This window comes from Xylocopa sonorina, chromosome 4 (genome assembly GCF_050948175.1).
Source record: "Xylocopa sonorina isolate GNS202 chromosome 4, iyXylSono1_principal, whole genome shotgun sequence".
Lineage (NCBI taxonomy): Eukaryota > Metazoa > Arthropoda > Insecta > Hymenoptera > Apidae > Xylocopa > Xylocopa sonorina.
In genome coordinates, this window is record NC_135196.1 from 9,623,546 (window position 1) to 9,649,728 (window position 26,183).

General features: G+C 52.1%; 1 protein-coding gene across 2 annotated transcripts in view; it reads left to right on the forward strand.

Annotated features, from left to right (window-relative positions):
* Positions 1 to 21,909: 21,909 nt before the first annotated feature.
* LOC143423145 (homeobox protein prospero) overlaps positions 21,910 to 26,183 on the forward strand; it is a 36,069-nt gene continuing 31,795 nt past the window's right edge. The window contains exons 1-2 of one of the 2 annotated variants that reach the window (XM_076894244.1): positions 21,910 to 24,456; positions 25,052 to 25,537. In XM_076894244.1, coding sequence (XP_076750359.1) covers positions 21,919 to 24,456; positions 25,052 to 25,537 — 3,024 coding nt within the window. In that variant the 5' untranslated portion in view covers positions 21,910 to 21,918. The remainder of the gene's footprint in view (positions 24,457 to 25,051; positions 25,538 to 26,183) is intronic. The other variant, XM_076894246.1, reaches the window with a different exon arrangement.

Genomic DNA, 26,183 nt, shown 5'->3' on the forward strand with positions numbered 1-26,183 from the left:
TTCTTCCGTTCTCGCCGCGATCAAGTCTCGATAGGAAAATGGCCACCGAATAATTTGCCTCCCGCGTTCTTCCTCTGCGCGCGTGCACGCGCGACGCGTACAGGTATTCGTAATTACTTCCATCTGCCGCCGCGCGCGACTCGCGGACCACGTCGAAAGGGAGATGGCGGACGCCTGACGCGGGAAGGACGGGCGAGGAAAAAATCATTTTACACGCGTTGTTCGATATTCCAGTCGAGCGTATACAACCTTTTATTACGCTACATTATATCAGATTTCTTCAGGTTAACCCTGGCTGGAAACACCGGGTAATGGATTTTGAAACAACGGACCGGGGTCGCGACGCCCGCGTACCTTGCTCCCGATGGGAGAAAGCGGGAACGGAAAAAATGTTTATACTTCCTGTGCACCCTCCGCGCGCGGCCGTCGTTTCCACCCCTCGCTCTCTTCTCCCTGTTAGCGACGTAACGACGAAAAATGATATTGGAAATCGAAGGGCAGCTGCAAAAGTGAACTGCATGAATATTTGAAAAACATTACTCGGCCAGGACCAGAAGGGAAAGTCGCGCGCGATCGACCGCTGTCGCGTATAGATAGCAGAACTATGAGGACCAGATAATTTGATAACGAAGTAAATATCTGTATGCCTCGCTCGTTGGTTTCGATGGTTCTTAGCGATATTGTACGGCAGACCTTCGAAATTGTAATATCGGGTTCGCGTATGAAAATAAATTGGAAATACGAAGATTTCGAAGAAATTAGATATCGAAGCACGATAAGAAGTTTATTCTGCGATCCAGCAAGGTGAATAGAGGAAACGTCGACGACGATTGAAAATCCAGGGAATCGAGGTCTAGCTGCAGCATGCGAATCTAATACGATATCACGGTGGCTCTCGTTGATCGATCAATCGAATCCCCCGGAGAATCTCGTCCCAATCTGCGCCTAATTATTACAAGCCGCCAATTACCACTGATAAACCATCCCCGAAAATCCGCTTCCCTCATCCTACCCCCACTGGCACCGATGGGGGCAGTCGCTTCGCCGACAAGATCCTAACGGCGCGCGATGTGTTACGAAACGTGACCGGAAACTCGTGTGCGCTGGACCAAGTAGCCCCGCCTGGAAGCTTCCACTTTTCCAGAGGAAATGGGGCCGTGGTTGGTTCCGTTCTCTGTCGCGAGGCACGGGTCGGAGTGCGCCAGGGCGAAAGTGAGAGAGAGAAAGAGAGACAGGCAGATGGACGAACGCTCGAGGAGAGGGACGCGGATGTCCGATGGCAGACGACGGGGGGGATGGGTGGTACCACGGGAGTGAAAAGATGCGTAGGAAAAAAAAGAAAAAAAAAAGAGAACGGGGCCAGGGAATGAGAGAGAGGGAGAGAGAGGGACGAGGCGAGAGAGATTTGATCAGTGACGGTAGAAGGACTGCAGACATCGGAGGGAGGAATCTGGGCGACAAAGGGTGAGACGGAGGGACGGAGGAACGAAAGAGACAAAGGGTCGTGCAGAAGAAAGCAAGGGAGAGGAGAGAGGGAGGGAAAGAGCGTGAGAGGAGTGTCGTACCAAGGGGGACGATACCTGTGCGACTGTCTACCGTCCGGACGTCCGTTGTTTTGTTACAATCACGTATCCGTAGGTTTACGCGGGCGTACGTATCGGCACGTTGCTCGCCGGCATACCGACACTGCGTAGGAACCGAACCAGGATGTGAACCGTGGACTGGGGCTTGGCTCGAGTGGACGCGCGGGCCCGCGATAATTCGAAAGGTGCGGAACCCCGTGTTCCGGCCTTCCGTCGACGCATCATTGTACGTGTCCTACCGGAAATCATGTCTTAATTGACTACCTGCGCGCTCTTCTGTGTCCGCCGCGAGCCCCGCCACCCAGAAACAGGAACCACCGTTCCATCGTTCGAATTGCCTGCCAAGAGATCGAATCGGAATTTTGCGCTTCGCTCGTGGAGCAGCCGAGCTCTATGGGAGCTCGTTAGGGGATCGTGGAATAGGCGCGGACCTTTCGACGAGGACCTCGCGACGACGCGACGATAATGGGAAATTCTCTACGTCTTGTTTCCCGCTGATCGTTCCGCTTTCGAAACGGAAACGACACGGCGATTTCGAACGAGAGAGCGACGTTCGCGTGCGCAACTGATCATCGTAAGATTTATTTTACATAAGTTACATACTTATCATTGTCTTATATATAATCGTATTTTGTTCTTGAAAAGGGGAACAATTTGAATGAAATTTCTGCAGCGAAATTATTGGCCCTGGAAGCATTTGAAAATAGGATAGAGCGGAAAGTTTCATCAGAATTCAATAGATGCAGAAACGATCTTTATACCTCGCATTTTCCTCCCCCAAGTACTTCGATCGGTCAGTGGATACCGTTTACTCCCTAAATTGTTGTCCGGCACACCGCAAGTTTAAAACAACGATTACGCGCGAAGGAAAAGAATAGGTGGCTGGGACGGAGTACGTACGGAAACTTCACAGTCCCCTCGCGGGCGAACTTCAATCCCGTTTATTATTTCAAGCGATTACCGGCAAGCGTCTACGTCCACTGCATCTAATTGATGCAACGGAGGATGTTAAAGGGGTTGCGAATTGATGAAATATTAACCCGTTCCTTCGTCACAGTTCTTTTCTTCGTGGAAAAAAATAGAGGCCGGATAAGCGCGGTGAACGTCAAGGGAGGGAAAAGGAAAAAAAAAGTACGAAGAGAAAGTAGAAGGATAACTTGAATAAGCGATGCGAACCGCACAGACCGGTAAATCCTCCTTTCAACTTAACGGTTGTATACTTCTGTGTTAATTATCAAATCGGTATTAAATTTAATTCGATATTCTGTATCTGACGTCAGCTGAAAAATGTCGGAGCTAAACTTTCATTATGGGGACGCGGATATTCCTGGTCTTCCATATTCAAGTGCAATCGAGAATCTATAATTCAACTCCTTCCTTGGTGGATCGGATATGCATGTATATAGGTATTTCTTCGAAAGTTACTTTCTATTTACGCATACATGCAGCATATGTTAAATTATAGATAATGGAATTGCAACAGCAAAAGGGTTAAAATTTAATTGCCAAAATCTTTCGCAATCTGACATCTTCCCGTGGTGTGTTCGTTACTGACTCGTTTCATTATTTTCTACGATCTCGTTCGAATGCTATAGTTCCGCAGCAGCGAGGGAATTTTTACCGTCCACGGGGTGAACCGCGGCACCGCGTACGCGCTTCTCGGTTCGAAGTCGCGCGGCGAGGGTTGTAAACTGGCCGCGCGAAACTCGAAGGCAGTAAAGAGCGGTCGTAATGTTTTGCGAGAAACATAACGAGCCGGCTGACTGCGCAACAAAGTATTATAAAGGCATTTTATTGTTCGCAGGAGGGAATGACGTGCGTTCGTCGACAAATTTTTACGCGTTCTCGCGCTTCTTTTCGACGTGACGACCCTCGCCAGCCCCTTGAAACGCGAGACAATTCGGACACTTGGGTGTTACTTTATTTCTCTAGATTCGATCGGAAGTTTTCGACAGATCTCATTAAAAGTTTTCCAAGATCTGGTAAATTAAATATGGCTCCCATCAACGTTCTCATAAATTGATAATGCAATCTAATTGCACTCGAATATAAATTTTGCAATACCAATGTCACCCAACATTCTCACAAAATTTCATGTTGCCTGAAAAATTTCAATACCACCGTGCAACAATGTACATAATTACCATCCACAAGATCTCGTCTGGAAACTACCCCTGAAATTCACCGTCAAATTAGCTCAGGAGAAATCAGGGGAATCCGCGCACGGGACGATGGTTAGCGCGACAAGTAGACGCGAAAGGAGTAAAAGAAGTAGCAGTTCGCGACGGAAACGTACAATGGCTAACGCGCACACGAAGCCTACCCGTGCAATTACCCGCCCGCACGGAATTAAGTCACGCGTGTGCACGCGTGCACCGACGAGCGGGCGCGGATCGCGCGTACACGCCTCTCACGCGTGGCCGTGCGTCCCTCTGTTCTTGGTCGTACGATGAATCCGCAACAAGTTTGCTCTGCGACGGACGCTCGCTCGTATCGCTCGGTGGGTGGTTCTAATGTCTCGTGATTACGTATTTAGAGCGACAAAGGCGCCCGGAAGAATTCCCCGGAACAGCCATCGTCGACGTCGTCCGTCGATGCGCGTGAAAAAATGTCGCGATTCTTTCGCGTTTCTTTCTACGAGAAAGTTCGAATTTTGAATGCTGTCTTTCGCCTTTTTGCTTGACCAGGATGGAAACTATAGTGTTGGAATTTTGAAGCATTTTTCAAAAATAGTTTCAGCTACGATCCTGTCGCTGATCGCGATAAATAATCTTGGACGACAGAAGCGACCAAGTGCGCCGCACGATGTGAATCATGTATGTTAAACTGTGTCACTAGTGGGTTAGCGTTTCATGAAAGTAATTAACACTCTTGTCACGTAATCGAGCGATTGAAACGCGAGCGTATGCGTTACGTCTATTAACTGCGACATCATGCACCGCTTACTGGCGACGTTCTAAGAACCGCGCGAAACTTGCATCCACGAAAACAATCATTTTAACAATCATTTCCGCCAGTGAAGTTAAATATTCGCCACTCTCGAACTTCCAATCACCTCGTCCCGTCTTCTGTAAAAACCGAAAACTACCCGTGAGCTCGTTTCACGATGCGAATCCCCTCTTTACAGCTTATCTGGATAACTCGACACTCGTCGACACGATCGAAAAATTAAGGCGCCCCGTTATTCGTCGTCGCATTGTCCCACCCCCCGGTTTCACTTACCGTCCGGGGAATATTTCGATCGTTCCGCTGGAAATCGAGAGGTCGAAACCAATTATTCTCACGGCGGTCGCGCGCTAATTAAGCGCGTGTACGCTTAATATAAATAAGCCGCGGCGCCGCGGGAGCGTCGTCAAAGGAAGGCAAAGGTAAAAGGCGCGTGGTAACACGCACGCTACCTATGACAGCACTTAAATCGTTCAATTACCGATATATGCGTCGTAGCTCGGCGTAGCAACTCGATTATTCGCCGTGTGTCGCGTGACGCTGAAGCCACATCGAGTCGACGAGGCCGCCTTCCCGTTCGACGCGCCGTCGGCCCGATATATCAAAAATCACCCCCGTTTGATCGGCCACGTAACGATAATGAAAATATTGAAGCGTTAAGGCGGCGGCGTGTGCTAATGAAACGCAAATTAAGATGTGCCCCGCGCGCAACGGGCGAAATTAAATAACAAGGGACCCGTATTAATAAATCCGCGGCTCTCCTCTCGTCATTATCCCCAGAGGCGTAATTATACCGAGACAGGTAACAAAAAGAAGAAAAAAAAGGAAAAAAAAAAATAATCGCGACTGCGACAGAGGAAGAGCGTGCTGTGTCTAGTTCGATTCAAGATCTCCCGCGAAGGAAGGAACGAACGTGAAAACATGCGACAACGACGCAAGGCGGCTTGGCTACGGCCACGATAAACGAGCGGATGCAAAACCGGACGCAACCAACACCGGGCCATTCGCTACCATTGGAGAGCGCGTCAAATTAATCGTTGCACACTTACGTTTCTTAATTGCCATCGAAACGGACATCAAAAGATCGGGCACCCCCCCGCTAGCCGCGGGACGGTGACCGCTCCGTTCCAAGTGGCTCGATTACCATAAACGTTCAAAGGCCCTGGATCCACAGAGGCAGCCTACGAAACGAACGACGACCGATGTCCCTCGCTAAGACGCGAACCTACGACGAGACCATTTCCATCGCCAGCTTGGCGTTCCTCCGTTTCCTCCTCTCCTCCCTACGGTTCCTCTTCTCCTCGTGGCGAGGCAAGTGTCTTGACCGCGGAGGAAAAGGAAGCCAAGGAGCACGGAGGCCGAGGAGCTTCCGACAAGTGGGTCCTCGCCACGAGGAGGAGAGAAACGGATAGGGGTGAGAGAACGGAGATTGAGAACGAAGAGACGGCGCGGGTGAGAAAGGGAGGGCCGCGGACGTGGGCGATGGAAAGAGACGGGCAACCGCTGCGGACGGAAAGGGGAAGGAGGGATTATGGTCGTGAGTTTGTCGAGGGACGATGGCCAGGGACGAGGAGGGGTAACTCAAGACGGGTCTAAGTGAGTCTTCCGGCCGACAGGCAATGATAGCCCTGAGAACTGACCCGACCCCCGGATATGTGTTGCGCATATATATGTGGGGACACAGACACAGGAGCGTCGCGAACGTGTCACAACATTGTCCGGCTCGGACGGTCCCGGCCGTGCGTAATGGCTTATTTCGTAAATCGGAGATTCGTAATGGGGTACGCACGCGTGACGATAGGTGAGCCGGTATGCGGTCAATTCGGTATAAGCGGTTTGCATGATGCCGAAGAGTTTCGGCTGTTGAGGTTACGAGGTGAACGCCAAAGACCAGGCTATTACAGGGATGGAAAGATGAACGGCGTTACCAAATGGGGTTCATTTGCGTACGACCACCGTGCGATTCGACGTCCGCTATATACGTCCGTATGATTAGTATCGATCGTACCGGTGTTAACTAATTCTTTTTATACCAACCTGTAGACTCGTCTTCCTTTATTTTAGGATTTCTAATAAATGATTAATCGAAATTAGTTGGAAGTGATATCAGTTTCGTCGAAGTGGTACTATGATATGTAAGAATGATAGTTTTCGACTTATAAGATAGCACTTGCTGATAAAACAAATTCAGAGTGCGGTGGAACGTCCGTATATCTCTGGTCGTTAAAACGGTTCGCACAGTCGGGACAGAGGCGAACGGAGCACCGATTACACGACACTGTAAATCATGAAACGGTGACATAACGCCTCCTACGCGAGCACGTAGCCTTGTAGTTGTCGGATAATTAGCTCGATGCTCGGCCAGTCTTCGTAAGAATCATTGCACGCGAAACTACACAACTGAGACCGCCAACTTCTCTGTTTCTTCCATTACTTGACGTAGAGAACTCTGCGTTCTTTCGAATTAGGAATTTATCTACGATCGTCTTCGTCGAATCAGAATATTATCATCATCAAATTGTACTCGATCACGAACCAGTTGCCACAGCGAGGTAGCTGTCAGACAGAATTTCAGTTAAAGCCTTAAATCAGTTCGAAGAAGCGGCCCGCTCCCTCGCGCGTCCATTTAATCGTCTACTTCGTAATTTTAATTTGTGAGAACCTCGTGTCATTAACACCCGGCCGACCATTTGCCGCGTCTTACTTATATTCGACTTAAAGCTTAATGAGAGCCACACGGTAAGTTCGTGGTTCGCGCGCTTAATGACGTCGAAGGTATCAGTTTGAAGGGAGGACGCGGCGGCAAAGGGGGCGAACGGGGATCCCGGGCTTTAAGGTCGCAGGATTATCGATGGCTGGCGAACCGCACCGGCTAAAGGAGTCATTTGTCTTCGTAGCCACTTTGCTTGTCAAATCGAGCCGTCCTATTATGAAGGCAGCGCCGTTGGACGCCTTAGATTTAAACACGCTCGTTTCCAGCTAATATCCTGCCGCCTCCGGAGCGGCTCCACTTTTCAGACGCCGTTAACCCCTTTGAATGGTGGCGCGCGCCGGTTCGACTTTGGTTCCGCGCGACCCTTTATCCTCGCCGCTTGCTCCTCGCGATCTATAATTACCGTCTTCGACGTTGACAGTTCGATCATGCGCTGAACCTTATTACGTGTTGGCTTCCACAATTTTAATGGTCTACGAAGTGAGACAAGGTGTTAAAATTAATTAATTGGTCTTGGAAGACACGCGATTCCACTTAGTAGAGGTTTTGTCGAGCATTTTAGCTCCAACCAACCATATAATTACAAACGTGATGTTAAGATGAAATTAGTTAACAACTTCTCTCATAGTTCTAAACTAGCAACACTCAATGTGTAGTCAACTTGGGGAGAGCGTTATTAAGTATATGCGAAGCACACAATACTGGATAAAATCGTCTACAATATTGCGTCATGTTTTCCCTGAATTGAGACGTTAACGAGACAAGATTAGCCGAGCTATATTCAGTCACGATCTCCAATAAATAAATTACCACGATAATCACTTATAGATATAAACCGTACATCCACAGATCAGTCGTGCACCGTGCGAAGAGGACAGCCGAGTGTCTCCTTCGAATTCGCGGACGAAGGAACGCGGTGGCGCTCGTCTCCCACGGCGAACGGAAATGTCGAGGAACATTTTCTCTTTTCAGACGGCACAGCGGCGCATCCACGGACCGCTAATTAGCATTCTCATTGAAAAAGGCTTTTCCTCGAGCGCTACCTGGTCCTTAGATCCGCGAACGTGAGGCACGAGCGGGGAATCTCGCTCGAAAACGTGGTGGAAAGGCCAGCGAGCGCAAAGGGGTGCGCCGGAGCCGACTGGCCGTGGAAAGAGGCCGGTCACGCGCCGTTTCCGGAGTTGCTTGTCGACGAATCTGCTTATTTGCTAATTCGGAAGCAATGTAAACAATCGTGGTATCACGGCTGGGCGACACGAATGGCCGAGGCCTCTCTGGTCTCTTTCAGGAGACGAGCTTCACTGACCACGCGGTTACGACGAGAAAGTATAGACGAGTCGCGTAAGCGGCGCGGACGCGGGTGCGTTGGGTCAATAAATGGCCGATTCCCGCGATCGTCCAGGTGTATCGCCTTCCGTGGCATTGTCAACAAGTTCCGGATCTGAGAAACCCGGCTACGCGTCTATCTAGGTGCCGCGTACGCACGGTTCTCTCTCTCTCACCCGCGTCTACCGCGCGTCCTCGTACCCGGTGCTACCATTTTTTCTTCTTCCACTTTTCTCTTCCCACCGCCTTCGTTCGCCTCCTTTTTCTCGTTTCGTTCCATCCGGAGCAACCGCCGTGGCGCGCGGGTCCGCGATCAATTCATTTTCCAACGACGCGCGGCGAGCGTGTGCATTCAATTTCTTAATGAGGTTTATTACACTTCACTCCTTCTCCGGCGCGCCGCCCGCCGCCCTCCCGTACCTCCGGCTCACCCTCCGCCACCGCCCTTACGTTCCCCTTTGTCCCGCGCTCTTTTAACATTCGCGTTTGATAATATTTTTATTTCCCTGTTATTCTCACGCCCCAGGTGTTTCCATTGTAACCTCATTAACATTGCCGCAACTCGATACACTTTGCACCCCCGTCGCCCTTTCTCGCTCTCGCCGCGGCCGCTCCCTTTTCTTTCCTCCTTTTTCCTTGTTTTCCTTTTTTTCTGTTTTTTTTTCTCCTCTTTTTTCTTTCCCTTTCTTTTTCAATTCTCTCTGTCGCCCGTGTCAGCGTTTCGTCGGGGCGCGGGCAACGATCCGCGTCTAGACTACGGTTCTCGACAGATTTTCCCGAGCCGCGCGGAATCGTTATTTTTACACCGGGCCTACCGGTGGGACTGCGGGAACCCCGCAGGACAGGGACGACGATAACCCAGGCCTACGTTCTCCCGCGGCGTTATCGCCGCGGCCGTAACTGCGACCGTGCATCCAGCGGCGTTCGCGGAAACTTTTTCCTGTTCTTTCTACGCGTCCACCGTTCCGCGGCCCCTTCGCGTCCCTAACCCCACCTCGTTCCGTCCCTCTCTTTCTCCTTCACGAGCCCCGGCTCCCTTTTCTTTCATGTCCTGCCGCAAGGTCTCGTTTTATAACCACGTAAACTCTGTTTAATTAACGCGTGGACTGAAAGAGGAGGAATTTTCGATGTAAGCGGCGCATTGCACAGCCGGTGCATAAGGTACGCGCGCATTCGCGATGATCCTACGTCGGTGATGGAGTCGGTCGAGACGGCGCGCGGCGGAGGAGCAGAGATGGTTAGAGGTCGGTCTGCAGGGGTTGCAACAGGGAGGACCGTAATACCGGCGCTGGTGGTCGTAACGTTGATGACGATGGTGGTGGTGGCGGCGATGGCGGTAGTGGTGGGTACTTGAGAGAGCTCGCCGTTTCCCTTATTCCTTCAATCAACGTCAGCTGGGGAGGCGAGTCTAGTGTGTACCCTGAGCAAATACTCGCGTGCTCCGCACTAGAGCAGCATAGAGCTCAATGACTACATCATCCACGAAGGTGGTGGTTAGCTAGACGCGCCTTTGCCCCATCCGGGCAGACAGTCATCGAAATCGATTCTTTCCGTGAAATAAACGGCCAGCTCGCAAATACAGCCCCGGTATTATAGTAAATACGCGGCCGGCTGAAGCGGCGCCCGCTGAAAAACGTTCCTGCCCGCGGGAAGATGCGACCCCTTCCGCGTGAAGACGCGCAGACCGCCCGTGGTATCCGACTCTGTTGCACGTTATTCCGGGAAAACCGTTGGAGATTTAATGACGCGCCCGGATAAATTCGGCTAAAACGTTATGTAGCCGTTCACGTGTACGAAATTACGCGCTATGTACAGCGCGGAATCGATAAATCATTGACAGATGCCTCGTCCATAACGAAACTCCGAAATACTCGGGCAAGAATAACCACCGAGTTCGAGGGGAAAAATGTGCCAATTTTCGCTCAACTTGTCCTGATATGTATCTGTCTGGTATGCTCGATAATCGTTTATACATTCTGCCGTTCGATCCGAAGTTGAACATCGCCGAAAATGTACGCGATATCGAATTAAGACCGCGAGAATCCAGCCGTGACGCGGCCGGGGGAATTACGTAGCGCGTTCGGGCAGCGCGACGGGCTGTTCCTCCGTTTAAACGAACCGTTTGGGTGTCGATGTCTCGCGGCTCGAAAGGTCTCGTTAAAATAGGAAGGAAGAGGGCCGGATACACGGCGGTTATGCATGCATCATCTAAACAAGCTGTTTAGACGACTTCAAGTTAACCCAAATTGACTCAATTGGATTAACCGCGCCGTGGCTCACCCGACACTTGGGAACCGGCCTGTACCGGCGTCACCGTATCCGCGAGAGAGCCAGTCCTTTGCTTCTCATGCAAATACGCGTCGCGTTATTCCACCACTTCAGCCCGTTTCTGCTCCCTCGTTCCTCTCTGGCCGAATCCTTTTTTCTCACCCACCGGCCGCCGGTGCCCCGCGCCCTTCTTCTCCACGCTGGTGAATTTAGCTGGTTAGCTGAATTGACGGCGTTTGGGAAAATTGCCTCGTCTACTACGGTCCGCACGGGGCTGTCGGAGGGGTCGCGGGGGTGAGCGATGATCAGAGGCGAGCTCTCACCAAGAAGTCCCTCCGCGTCTTCACCGTTCGCCTGTCCCTCTCGGTCCTGCGAGCAGCGGGGGCGCGAGCGAACAGCGTCGCTCGGTGTGCGTGGCGAGCGGACCCCGTCGACGCGGGCCACGAAGAGTCTTCCGCTCCTCGAGCCAGTTTCGCGTGCACACGTGACGCGGTGACGCACGTTGTTCTCCGCTGGTTCTGTCTCTCATGTCAATTTGCGAGCGAGGGCCGCGGAAGGAAGAGACGGAGAAGGCAGAGAGGGCGAGCGAGGGACCGGGCGGCAGAGGAGCGACCAGAGAGAGGCTTACGTTAAATCGTAGGATCGGGGGAGTGTTGGGTGGATTGAAGTGTCCGTTCCTTGGCTAACCGGGTACCCTGTCCGTGTACGGTTAATACGAACGCTGCCTCCTCCGCCTCCGCCTCCGTCGGCCTCGACTGCTCTACGGTCTCTGTTCCTCCGCGGTACCCCGGCCAGTCTCTGTCTTTTATTAACGTTGCACCCGACTGGGCTTCTCCGCTTCTCTCTCCCTTGGCCGCTCTCCGCGATATATGGATCGTCGGAAGTCACCTTCCTCATTATCATACCAACAGGCTCGCTCGCTCACTCGGGCACAGCCTTCATCCTGTGCCCTAGTCACTTACGGATCGCGGGTGACCAACCCAAGTACAGGCGGCCCGGTCGTCGGACGACCCGGTAGGGTGGACACCGGATCGTTCTGGTAACCGCGAGAACCACTGCCCTGGGGGACAAGACGCAAGTCCATTATACTCAATCACTGCGTGATTGGCTCAAACGATCGGACCACCGCTCGCCGCGCGTCGTTCCACGGAGGTTCGCGCGGACGTACCGCGTTGAGTTTCGTAACGTCAAGAAGGAAAGATCCTGCTTCGCTCTGGACCACTTCTCGTCGCCCTCGAGTTTCCTCTTCCCGTTCATTTTTATACCCCCCCGCGCGCGCGCGCAGACGAAGCTCTGGCGGGCTCGACAGACTCGTTCCTCGGCTCGACTTACGTCGCAAGATTAAAGATTTGCGTAATATCTTTGTTATTAGTCTGAAAATTTGGTAATCATTTCTTCGCGACGTCTATATGTCGCCTTTCGATACTAACGGGAATGGAGAACCAGGAACGTACGAGTTAGTCTCTTCTTGGCTGTCGTCTTTGTACCACCAATTCCATTCTAATTAAGGGAATGGCCGGAACGAGTATGGTCGCGCGTAATCAAAGACAACTCCGGCGTCTGTCTCCTAGTTCATCAGCATTCGCACGATAAATTGATTCGCGGTAACCAGGTGTTCCTAGTTTCGAGAACGATCAAAGGTGTGTCCCGTGCATTCCGTTTCCAGAACCTCGAATGTAGACCAAGGTCCAGCTGCAACAAAAGCCACGCCGTGGCTCTAAACGACGCAGGGCCCCACTTCGTGTCTATCTATTCCCACATCTGTTCCTCTCGATCCGAAGGATGACTCTTCATCTCCGCTCTGATCTATCCTCCGCTGTTCTCCCTTTTTTTTTATGCGTGTGTTTTTTCCTTTTCCTTTTTATTTTACCTATTCCGGGCAGATTATCAGGGAACTGCGTTGGAAAAGGTAAACCAGGCACGGCTTTGCGTTCGCGCTTTGTATCTGTAATCTGGATCGTGGCCGTTCGCCGCACGAGCACCTTAATGACGTAGAATGCGGTCGTACTCTCTTTTTTTTTCGTCCACCCCCCAAGGGGTGGACAATGGCGGGCAGATATCTGCGGCCACTCGTATCGAAGCTTCCGTCAGCCGTGGCGCAATGCGTTTCCCCGTTATTTCCGTTATCTCGTCGAGCGTGATGGCGGCATAAATTTGTAAATAACGGCTCGAAGAAGCGCGGATCGTCGCCGCGCTCGCTGGCACACATTCCGCAATTGCCTGGGACTTGGAGATGGCGCGGACGCGCTGTACAGGGACGCGATCGTTCCGCTCGAGCCAAACGTCGCGGATAGCGCGGAATTTTGGCAATTGAATATAATTAAGTAATCCCGCGGACGACGGCGGCCGGATCGGCGGACGACGGGCGAAAGCCGTCGCGGCGCGAAACTGGAGTGCACGCTGGCCGATTGCCATAAGAAGACCCCGCCGCGATACGCCAACGACAATAACGCCGATAATCCCGCTGCCTCCTGGTTGCCAATATGCCGCGGACGTATCTGCATAACTGCCTCGAAAACTAGCCCCTGGCCAATAAAAAGAGAACAAAGAAAGGCCTGGTATCCGTCGTTAAGCCTCCTACGATCCGCTTCTCGTTGATTACTCGACTCGCGAATCTGGGACTGTTGCTTGGCACCAGGGACCAGAAGGAGGTGGAGCGTACCAGGGTGAAAACTCGATGCTCCACGGAGTTGGACCGTCCGGCCGACCGGTGGCTTTCGACCGATCGATGCCTCGAGAGAAAAAAGAGACGCTCGGTGGAAATGATTAGAGATACACGGATTATCGTAGGGACAAGGTTCTATCGTATCAAACGTGATTGTCCATCCATCGAGTTATTTGCATTTTAATCTAAATTTCTGGGTACATTTACATTTTAATCTACGATCTATGATACAATCCTTACACGACGCAATGACGTAACGTGTAAATCGACCAGTGAATGAAAAAGTAATTAATTGCAGCAATTTATATACGATACACGTCCACCGGTTAGAATCTGATTCTGTACGAAACACTTGAATCCGCTTGCACGCGCGGGACGACACACCCCAATGGAGCGTTCCAACGTTCTTGTGTTTAGTCTACAATTATCGTCGACCCCAAGACGCAACAGTGTCCCGGGCACCCTTATCTACAGCGGATCGGCTCACTACAAAATAGCACGGTGTCGTCGAAAGGAAACAGCCAGACCGTTACTCCACCCATTGGCACGAGTCAGCCGGGCTTGCGCCGGTTGATTCTTAAGACGTTGGCGAGGCAGGGGTTCGTTTGTGCTCCAAGACGTTGGGACAGACCTCGCCCGGGTCCCAACAATGGCAACAAGAAGCCGAAACGTCGGTTACTCCTCGCTAACGGCAGCTGGCACGCGCCCTCCTTCCGATTCCCTTCGTCTGCCGTCTTCTTCGCCCTTCCTTCTGCGCCTTGAGTCGACGGCGTGCTCGCTACTGGGGAACGAGGGCCACCAGGGGGACCAGAAGCCAGTCTCGAGAAGTTACCTTACCTGAATCCGGTCGTGGGGATACCTGGACATTTAAATCGGGCGACGCCACCCGGCGGAACCACCTGAATGCCAGCAAGGGGGCCTCCTTGATCTTGCAGTGGCGTCGCTCGTAAGGGGTGCGTCGCAACGCTCGATCTTGCTTTCCAGTCGATTTTGGATTAAGTAAACACAGGGTGATCGCGGTGACACGAGCATTTTTATGGCTGCGGTTTTGAATTGAATATATTTTTACAATCGTAATTTAAAAAGCAATTCGATATTAGTTAGGGTTAATGAGGATCGGAGAGAATTCTATTAGAGTCACGAGGTTGTTAGAATATACGAGTGTTCTTATTAGGAGATTGAAATACTGTACGTATTACTTCCCGTTTATAAAGTATTAAAATACTGGAATATTTATGAGGTACCATAAAAGTGTCATGTATGTACGAATTGATCATAGAATAAATCATGAGAGACTGGGGGTACATGATCCACAGCAAAAGAGAATCGTTGATTAAAAAAGGATGTAGAAGAAATTTCGAAAATTCGATATAAAACGAGGGAGGCACTGGCGACCGCGAACCTGGCTAAACGTTGACAGTTTAAATGTCCCTGGAGACTCGAACGGATGCCCCCTCGGTTGGCGTCTCTACGCCGCTGAGGGCAAGGACCGTTGTTCCTACTTCCTTTCCAGAGGGAGGACGAAGGGCGCCGTAGGATTTTTTTGTAGCTTTCAATATTAGACGTTAGCGTTTCCCACAGAGAGAAGTCATGGGAACACGTCGGGCGAGAGGCCGCAGAAATGTCTCGTAAAGTTCCTCCGGAGGAGATTTGCGATCGCACCTTGGGAACTTTTCCAAGCGAAGGAACCGCGTTCGGATTTTTCCTCCCTCCGATCGATCACCCTCGTGTTGACGAACTCGCTGCTTAGCTCGTTATCGAAGGGAGTATGCAAATAAATAGTTGAATAAATGATTTATTGTTCGAAGCAAGCGCGAAATAAGGGAGAAAGTTAGAGTACGCGAAACATTCCGGCAGCCAATAGATTTGAACGCTCGACGCTCACCCCTTTAATTCGTGGGATGCTCGGTGATCCTTTTTTTTCTTTCACCCCGCCTCTCGTAATTTGCAAAATCCGCCGTTAATGTCGGGCAATGTCACGGGCAGATCAGGCCGGTCTCCCCATTCATTCCGCTAAACCGAAAAATTCCAGCATCATCGGGGCTCTCGCGGGTGGTAAAAGTGGCGCGCTCATTATCGCGCGTATTATCTGTAACGCGGCATGAATGGCAACCGAAATCGAAATGAAAACGGAGGAAAGGTCATGCTCGCGTGCCAGGAATAACACGTTGGCCGTGGCGTTGACCCACATTGTTTTTGAAACGCGATTAAACTCATTGAAAACGACCGAAGGTAGATTAATGGCCCTGGGTCGCGTAACCGCTCCGCGGAAAGCGAGGTAAAAAGCGAAACAAATTTAACGAGCTGTGAATTATGAAAATCGGTGACAGGCCGCCGCTTTTAAATGCCTCCCTCTACCACCTACCCACCCTCATCCTCTCTCTCTCTCTCTCTCTCTCTCTCTCTCTCTCTCTCTCTCTCTCTCTCTCTCGCGTTCCCTCCTCATCCACTGACTGGCTCTCCTCTCTTTCTCACACTCTCTCACTCTCTCTCTCTCTCTCTCTCTGTCGTGCGCGCGCGTTCGCGAAGTTTGGTTTGGGCGCGTGCCAGTGAATCGAAACGATTCGAATGCAAAATAATAATAAAACAGTGGATGGTGTACGTGGCGCCGCGGGGGTGACGCCGGAACGGGGGGGTGGGGTCGGCAGCGCATTAACGCAATTAACCTCCAATTAATAACACATCAATTGACACCCGGTCAACTTGTTGCATCGGAGCAACCCGATAATATGCAGAACGCGTGTGAGCCGTGCATGTACACACACAAATCACCAGCCCAGTTGCTTTCGTATGCGTGTATCGTTGCGTATATATAGAACAGAGATGTTCCTACTCCCTCTCGCAGTCTGTCTGCCATTCGATCTCTGTCTCGCCGTCTCTGTCCGCTGGTATCCGTGTGGGTGGACTGTATGCCTGTCCGACTGTCCGTCTGCCAGCTACCTATGCACCGAATGCAAATACGCACTAACGGTTAGGCGTCACGAAAAGCCAACGCGTTTACGTGTCCACGAACGCGTTTCCACCGCGAGGGGTCGTGGCGCACGACGCGGGGCATAGACAATAACGAAACGAATGTTACGATAATTTTCTATACGGAGGGGACGCTGGTGCATAGCGATGCGTGCGGATCGTACACGTAGAGCGCGCGATGGACATGGGCTGATGACCATAGACGGGTTCCCATGCGCAACCCCCTGCGAACACTCCCGGCCACATGACACCTACAGGGGGTGGAATTCCGATGCACATGCCGTTGCCGCGTTACCTCGACAACGCCATGTGGAGTACGCGCGCCATGTGATATTCACCAAGTAGGAACTTGCTGCTATGTCCACTGGCACACACGGCTCGAGCTGCACGCCGGAAGGAAGTCGTTGCCGATCGCAAAGTAGAAGTAGCATCGTTTCGTTTTTCCTGCGGGTTCTATACTATATAATGGATCACTTTGGTTCGTCCAACCCTCCTTCGAGAGAGATGCGTACTGGTTAGATTCTCGTCTCGTCTATTTCTGTGGTCCACTGTGTAGGGACGCGTGAGTGAAGGTATCGTCTTCTTCTTGGAGAACTTGTATATATTCTGGCTCAACAAGTGGTAGTTCTTTAGCCTGTCCTTTGAGGATACGTATCCTTCGTTGGTCTCTCTCGATGGCACACTACTACGAGCGATACCAATGATGACTGTCGCGAGACAAAAATAAGGTAGCGCCTCTATAGGCGTCCACACAGAGGGCAAGTAGCTTGGAAAGCGAAGAAACTTTTCCAGTAGTAAAAAAGTTTCTCCAACAATAGGATATTCCGATGGCAGGTTTCTTCGTTTCATATCGATTCCAACGCGATCAACCGTGGTCCCACGGTAGACCAGTGCACCCAGACGCTAAGAAAAGAATCGGGACGGGAACAGAGGAGCACTGGCCTCTTTCAATACAACGGTGGACTCGTTAAAAAATTTCGATTCCTCGTTTTTCCATTGGATTTTCATGCAAGGTCGATCCGCACGATGGACGGTAACAGATTAACCAACGTTATCCTCGCCCCGAGCTCTTTTGTCTTCCGGTCTCCTCCTTAATTACCCGAGCTGTAGGTGGAAGTTGTCCGCGTCGATAGTTGGAAACAATGCCCACCTTAGATCCCCTAACCCTTTAACGATGAGAGTCTTCGGTAAAAGTCGACGGGATCAGCCGTGGAGAATATAATCGACGGTTACTTTTTTAACGCGACGATCTTCTCTTCGCGACGTAACTCGGTCCTCGTCTTGCTGCAAAGCTTTCTGCCTCGTTTTCCTTTGATGATTACGTTCATTAGGTGTTCAATTCGAGCGGAGTTCGCGACGGAATTATTGAACGGATAGTGGGACAGGACAAGTCGGTTTCAACCGGCGATTTTCTAATCTCGTATCGCAACCCCACCGGCATGACCTGTAATCACCCCTTCGAATCAAGTCACCTGCTTAAACGGTAAATATCGCATGACGCACAGGAAATGGCTGTTGGTGGTTCATCAGGCTGTTTTCGCCACGCTCGAAGGTGATCGATGCGAATGTCATTGCCCATTGAAGTACACGGTTTAGTAATCACAAAGTCACGTTTATTACTCTCTCTCGTTGACGTGTTTTGCAACTCGTGCGTGCTTAATCATTTCATCGTATTTCGGGGAGAAATAGACGTGCATCGATGCGGAACGATTTACATTTGTTAGCTCTCCGATTAAAACTTTCGCCGTTCGTTCGTTTCCTTTACGGTGACATAAACATTCCGATACGTTAATTATCTTGGAACTGAACGTAATACACGAGTACGTAGCTTCAGGATTTTCGAGATCACTCGGGCGTGAAAGGTTACTATTGGAGTACCGTCATGGGAAACGTCCATTTAAAATATGAAATGCGAATGTATGCTCTATGCAAGCCTATATAAATTGCTATACAATATTTACAAACACGCGCTAAACAGAGGGGCAGAGAAAGGAAATGTTTCGAGCAATTTGTTCCCAGATTTCGCGAGTGAGAAGTTTAAGGGCTGTTACCAACGAATTTCTTGAAACTCATGGTTATGAATCGAACGGCGGCGCATCTGCTCGGGCCGGCATATAATATCGACAATGGGGTCACGAAAGTTTCTCGAACGCATCGCCGCAAACACGTTCCTCGCGTGTAATTAGCCCGGCGTGTCTACTTCCGAGTCGAGGCGGCAGGGGAGAGTTCCTAAAACCATTTCCGGCCGGGGCACCTTTTTATTCTGACCGTCCCACGCATGGTGGCACAGGGGGGAAGTGCCGATTAAAAGTAGGAAGGACAGGCCTTGTTGACCCCCCTCGAAGCGTTGCGTTCTTCGAGGCAGGTACGATCGCAGACGTTATCGAGCTTGAGACCATATGTCACCCTTTCAGCCAACAAATACACCCCCTCTCTGCTACCTAAGATAATAGCTAGGGAGCAGTATCTCAGAACAATTTTCTACCCGGGTAACACTTGAAAGTATGACTGTACAGTCGTAGAAACACGTATAATTAAAATTGAAAAGTTTTCAATCCCAAGATCCATCTTTTTTGCAACATCGCAAACAGCGACGATCATGGCAAGCTCGTTGGTAACAGAAACGAGTTTCGCGGTAACTTTCATCCCCGTCTGGCCGTAGGGGACGATTTACGCGATTCGAGAAAATAAACGGAAACACCGGATAATCGTTATTCAATCAGATGCATCGCCGAGGCAAGGGAATAATCGATGAATTCTAAGCTGTTGGCTTCTCACCCTCTTGTTGCTCGCGCGATCGCGCGAACGTCGGAGGTGCGGCGCGAGGCTGGGTACGCGCGCGCACGCGCTCGCCGGCTCCGTTCGAGGGAAAAAGGAAAAAAAAAGGCAGAAGGAAAAAGAAAAAAAACAGGAAGAAAGGGAAGAAAAAAAGGAAAAAAAGAGGTACAACGATTCCGTGCCTCCACCAATTCGCCGCTTTTGCCACGTGTTGCTATATATACGCGCACACGTATTCGTCTCTCTTTGAGCCTTCTTGTTGCTTGGCGAGCAGCGCGCGTATATATACGTCTAGCCGTCGATATATACGTACAGGGACGGAGTGCTCGTGTCCTCGAACGCAGGCGGCTCGTGCGTAGGCAAACTATGGAATATGTCGGCCTATTGAGCGCAGGTGCTTTAAGCTGCTCAGCTGTTGCTTCGAATCTCTCGTGCACATTCACGCGGGCGTGTACCGCGTTGATATCGGTGCACACCGAGCAGAGAGCACACCGCCGCCGTATCGGCCGCCCCGTCTGCGTGCAAACGCAGAACCGACTCACGTGTTCCACCCACGCACTTATGCGTATCGGCAATTGAATGGTGGAACGATCGAGCCCTCGCTTGCGAGCCCTGTCGTCGGTGAATGAATTCGTTGAACGGCCGTCGATTATCATCCGTCCTCGGAGTCCCTCGAATTGCGCGAGTGTCGCGGGAACGGTTTCGATTATTCACGTTTCGGATGCGAAGTCGATTGTCCCCTTCTTTCGTACGCGTTCGCGAGTCAGACGGGGATGATCGCTTCGCGAAGAAATCTCATCGTTCTCGATCATCGATCGACGACGACGCGTAGTCTCCGATAAGGGGTAATTTTCTTATGTCCTCTTGTCTTCGCAGAGAAATTCTGACGTTTTCGCTGCAAGTGCGTCTTCCACTCTTGGCGGGACTTCGGACCAAGTTGAAATGCACACCGTTCGCGTTACCGGTCTATTCTTTGTCTTGACGGTATGATCGATCACTAGTATTTTTAACCGGTAACACTTGCCATTCCTCTGGTGCACGTTCTCTAGAGTCACGTGACGCGATCGGACGATGAACCGATACACTTCTCTCTGGTTGCGTGACCCTCGTTTCTCGAACGAAATCTCACCCTCTCTTGTACGATTTCGACGAGAATTTCTCCAATAGAGAAAAATTCGAACCTCATCTGGTAGAAAAATGTTAAACTTTGATGGACGTTATTCTAATTAGATGTCGCAAGGTATTAATCGTGTTGTTGGCTGCGATTAAATTAGTCCAAGTAGAGTTACGCGAAGGGAGAATATCAGAGGCAGAAGTAACGAATAGGGGGTCGAAGTGTGCACAATATCAAACGTTTTTATCCGCGGAAGCGATCGCGTATCTATATATGGGACGCGTTTAAAATAAAATAAGAGTTGACGAGTGAACCTCGCGTAGCCTCGATATATCGATCGCGTCTGATCGAACGCGGACACCGCGTGGCACCGCGCTCGTCTCGCATGAATTAGTAACTAATGCGCGACGTTTCTGTTTGCAGACGAATAAGAAGACGCGCGGAAGGTAAATCGAGACGAGGGAGCGTGGGGCACCCAGCCCTTTGGCGAACTCGAAGGATGCCGCTCCCAGGCGGGAGCACGAGGATTCCGCCCGCGAGAGCACCGGCCATCGTAATCCGCGCCACCGTAACTATACGCGTGACCGTCACCGTGAGTAACATCGTATCGGCAGTGACGAAGATACGCAACGACAACGGTAGAAACAGTAGTGAAAGTGGCGGAGCCGGTACGCACGGCGATAGGAAATTAAGGGAAAGCGAGAGCAGTGATTACGGTACCGAGTACGAGCCGCGTCTCCTGAGAAGAAATCGTCGCATCGAGACGAGGACGAGCCGCCGACACCGAGTTACCGAGAAGCCCCAGCTGTTGGCGTCAACCCCAAGGCGGAAGGAGCGGGGCGAGGAATAGTGAAAAGAAGGCAGAGAAAAGCCGAGGGACGACGGAAGAAGAGGAAGAGGAGGCGCGAGAAGAGGAGAAGAAGGTGAAGAAGAGGAAGCAGGAGTTCGTCGGGAAGGAGAAGGGTGCCGACGTCGTCGTCGTCGGCGGCGGCGGCGGAGGAGGAGGCGGCGGCGGCGGAGGAGGAGGAGGAGGAGGAGAAGGAGAAGGAGAAGGCGAAGCAGGAGGAGGAGAAGGAGAAGGAGAAGGAGAAGGAGAAGGAGGAGGAGGAGGAGGCGGCGGCGGCGGCGGCGACGGCAGAGAAGGAGAAAGAGGAGGAGGAGGAGAAGAAGGGGAAAGAAGAAGAAGAAGAGGAGGCAGCAGCAGCGGAGTCAGCGGCGGCAGCGGCGGCGGCGGCGGCGGCGGCGGCAGCAGCGGAGACGCCACGGTGGAGAAGGAGGAGAAAACGAAAGAGACGGAGAAGGAGACGGCGAAGACGAAGAAAGTGGAGAGGGGCGAGTGTCGGCGATTAGAGTGGGGAAGACAAGGTAGAAGGAACGAGGAGAAAAGGCGGGTGTGGTAGGGGTAACCGGCGGGAGTATAGTAGAGTAGAGAAGCCAGAGGAGGCAGCGCGCTGAGCCACGAGGGGCTATTCGAGCGAGAAGGGGAGGGGTGACAAGGAACCCTGGCGGGGAGGGGACGCGGAGGCCTTCGGGGGGCCGACCAACCAGACGGCCGATGATGTCATCGGGGGAGGAGACCGAGTATTTCGCCCCCTACGGAGCAAGTACGGAAAGCAAGCAACAGCGACTCCAGAAGAAGCAGAAGCGCACCAGACAGCGCGTGGACGCCGGCGAGCCGCGCAACAACTACTCGAGTATACCGCACTTCACCTCCCGGCCATCCTTCCACGGCGGCGGTCTGTACGGTTCTATCTTCGGTAGCAGCGGACCAACGCATCAGCAACAGCAACAGCAGCAGCAGCAACAATCGCAGCAACACCATCAATCGCAGTCGCAACAGCAACAACAGCTCCAGCAGCAACAAGCTGGAGCGGCAAGCAGTCAAGGTCACTTAGGTGCAGCTACGACGGGTCCGAGCGCTCAGCAGCATTCCGCCCACGCGGCATTCGGGTTCTTCGGGGCACCGGGTTACGGCCCCGCCAAGATGTTGAACGAGCTACTCGGGCGACAGGTCAAACAGGCCAGTGACGCCGGTGGCTCGCCGCCAGAGGGCGGCCACGGGATGACTGGTGCCGGCATGGACCCTGCCGCTAATTTGCAATCCGGTGCTGTAGTTAATTGCGACGACCCCGCCACCGCCGAGCTCACGCAGCACATGCTCCGCGACATACTCCAAGGGCGAAAAATCTCCGCGCTCTCGATCCCGGAGCAGCCGAACAACAATAACAGTATACACAGCAACAATAACAATACCACAGCGGATCTACTTAAGTCTCAGCAACAGCATCAACAAACGAATCAACAGCATCAACAGCAGAACAGTGATAGTGCACGTAGTGGAACAGTGCAGAGTGGTGGAGAGGAGAGTGGTGATGGGAATAACGTCGTGAACAACGCGAATCACAGTGACCGTGATACCGTGATGCCGGGCGATGCGGAGGATAGCGCCGAGGACGCAGCCGCGGCCGCACGTGCCATGGAGGAGGCGTTCGCCGAAGCTGGTATGGAGCCCGGGGCCAATCTCGACGGATCCGACTGCGAGCAGAGTTTGCCGCCGAGTCCCACGCAGCCAAGGTCAGGCTCCGTCTCGGTCAAGGAGGAGATCCAGGACTCGTTGAACATTAAGCGCAGTCCCAGTCACTCCCCTTGCCCGATCGTCCCGAAAACGGAGACCAGCTCCCCGACCACGGAAACGAAGCGGGCTCGCGTCGAGAATATCGTGAGCACGATGCGCAGCAGTCCGGCCCTGCAAACTGCCACGGTGAACGGGTGCAAGAAACGGAAACTCTACCAGCCGCAACAGCAGACGGTGCATCTCGTTCTCCAGCACGGCGTCAACGACGCCACGATGGACGACGAGGAGGAAAGCGAGGAGGAGGAGGACCCATCGACCATCAGGCAGAAACGCGAGGAGAAGGACAACCTTCAGAGCCAGCTGAAGAAGCTCCACGAGCAATTGGCCGTGATGCAGCAAAAGTATAACGAGCTTACGAGTAGAATCGACTCGGACGCGAGCGAGAGTATCGGTGCGCCGTTGAGTCCTCAGCCACCGATCAAACCACCGCGACCTCATCCGCCACGGTACAACGGACTCCCGGCGCTACCGACCGAACACCCACACGCCGCGGCGGCCGCGATGTATCACATGGGACACAAGCTCTACCTCGAACAGCAACAAGCTGCTCTCGAGAGGATGAAGCAGCACCAGGAGGCTGCCGTCAGGCAACAGCACCACGAGCAACAGCAGCAACAGCACCAACGACAAACTTCTCCGCCACCCCCTCCGAGTCAAGCGCAGCAACCGAGTCAAAGCAATACCGGCCCGTCCACGCCGCAAACGCCGCAAATGCAGCCAGCGAGTACGCCTCATCAACACAAAGAATTCCAGGAGAGGATAAACGTTTTTAGAGGCGCCGCGGCGGTAGCTGGCTTGTCGGGGCCCCATATCACGGACGAGGACCTACAGGGTCTCTCGGACACGCTTAAGGCGGAGATCACGTCGTATTTGACGAATCTGATCGACAAAGTGGTTACGAGATTCGTCCAGCAGAGGAGGTACCTCGGTAAACAGAGCGAGGCGGCCCAAGTTGCCGCCGAGCAATTGAACAAGGACCTTCTGCTGGCGAACCAGATGCTCGAGAGGAAGTCGCCGAGGACGAAAGTAGTCGACAGAGGAGCACCGCAACCGCCCGGTGGCCCAAACGGGCCACGGGGGCCCCACAACGGCGGGCCCCCACCTCCACAGCCTACGGGTTTCCCACAAATCGGATCCATGGGTGGTGGGCCCCATGGTCCTCATTCTGGCCCCACGGAAAACAATCTTAATCAAATGAACCAGCTGACCTCGCACGTGAGGGCGAGCAACGCGATGTTTCAGACGCCAAAACCGCCATCGATGTACAACATGGCGTCCATGCAGGTGCAACAACAACAGCAACAGCAGCAACACCAACAGCAACGCGAACACCAGCAGAGAGAACAACAACAACGCGACCAATATTGCAACCTGAGGGGCGACGAAAGAGAAAGCAGGGACTCGGAACAGAACGAAGCTCTCTCGCTCGTCATGACACCGAAAAAGAAACGACATAAGGTAACTATCCATTTTTGTACGAATATCTCGAATCTTTGAAAACTACCCCTCTTTGTACGAGGGTCCATCGATAAGTAACGCACGCTCGATGCAGTAGTAGTCCGTAAAAATTCCAAACCCTCGATTAAATCAGAATCCAAACACGAACTTTTCAATCGCGAAACCCCGCAAGATCGGCTTTACTCCTTTCCGCATTAGAACCTAACCAGTTTCCGTTTTCCAAATTACCAAACATCCCCGCAAATTATCAAGGAGGGAACAGGTGGTGGTTTCCAGACTAAGAATCGATCACACGATGGTTACACACTCGCGCACACTAGCCGACAAACCGACTGCTGTTTACCCTAACAATAACCCCAGGTAACGTAAACTATTTAAGATCGAGCCACCCCTGGACGAATGATTTACACGACGAAGAAATTGACGATTCGATTAAACACTTGGATCAATCTGATCAACGATCGAAAATAACTTGAAATAAAATCTACGCGTATAGAAACGAGCGTGCGTTAATTATCGATGACACGAGTGAACTAGCTTAAGCATAGAATATAAGAAACTCTCTTGCACAATGGTAAGTCGAAGTTTCAATCAGTATTCGCCTTGGCAGGTGACGGATACGAGGATCACCCCGAGGACGGTGTCGAGGATCCTAGCGCAGGAGGGTAGCGGTTCGCAAGGAGGCTGCGAGAGTCCACCGCCTCCGCCACCACCAAGAACGTATCACGCGCCACCGCCGATGCTGCCAGTGTCCCTGCCAACCAGCGTGGCGATACCGAACCCGAGTCTCCACGAGAGTCAAGTGTTCTCGCCGTACTCGCCGTTCTTCAACCCTCACGCGAGTCACGCGGGCCAGGTACCACCACCGGGGCCGCACCACCTGTCCGCGAGTCCTCCGGGCGGAGGTGTGGAAGTCAGGGATTCCCCTCCACTGCCTCATCCGCCGTCTATACTGCACCCCGCCTTATTGGCGGCTGCCCAGCACGGCAGTCCAGACTATGGACACCTCAGGATGGACAGCAACGATCGGCCCAACGACTGCAACTCCGATGACATCAGCTACGACGGGATTCAGCCTACAATATCCTTTACTAATACAACTTGCTCGTCGCAAAGGCGAAAGGGCAGAGAGGGCAAGAGAACGAAAAAAACCGAATTAGTCGTCTCGATGTCTCTGGTTGAAGAGTTGGAGAACGTCCAGAACGGTGTGCCCCGAACACTGGGGCACGCGTTTGTATAATAGTTAGAGAAACTGTCGAAGTTTCCGCTGGGAACCCGGGGTATCCTCATCCTGTTATGTCGGAGGAACAACAAACGCCCGGGCAGGATCGCCGTCGACTTCGAAGCGTTGGTAATATCGCGAGACGACACGGTCTGGATGTTCTCCAAAGAAAGTACGATGGAACTTTCGATATTAAATCGGAAAGAGCACGCGGTTAGGATCGTGGATTAAAGGGTTGGATATGAAGAGCGAAAAACGAGCGTTAAGGAGTGGTAGAAAGGCGAAACAGTTGATGACGATGCTTAGGAATGTGTTTTTTCATTTCCTTTTCGCCGCTGTAGAAGAGAACGGCTAGAAAGAGAGAGAGAGAGAGAGAGAGAGAGAGAGAGCTCGAAAACTTCGGAGAACAACGGGGAATTTTACGGGGAGAAAAAGCCAGTCCCGCCATCAAGGAGAAGGAAGTCGGTAACAGTGAGCAGCGATAGGGGTGGAGGGTTGGAATAGG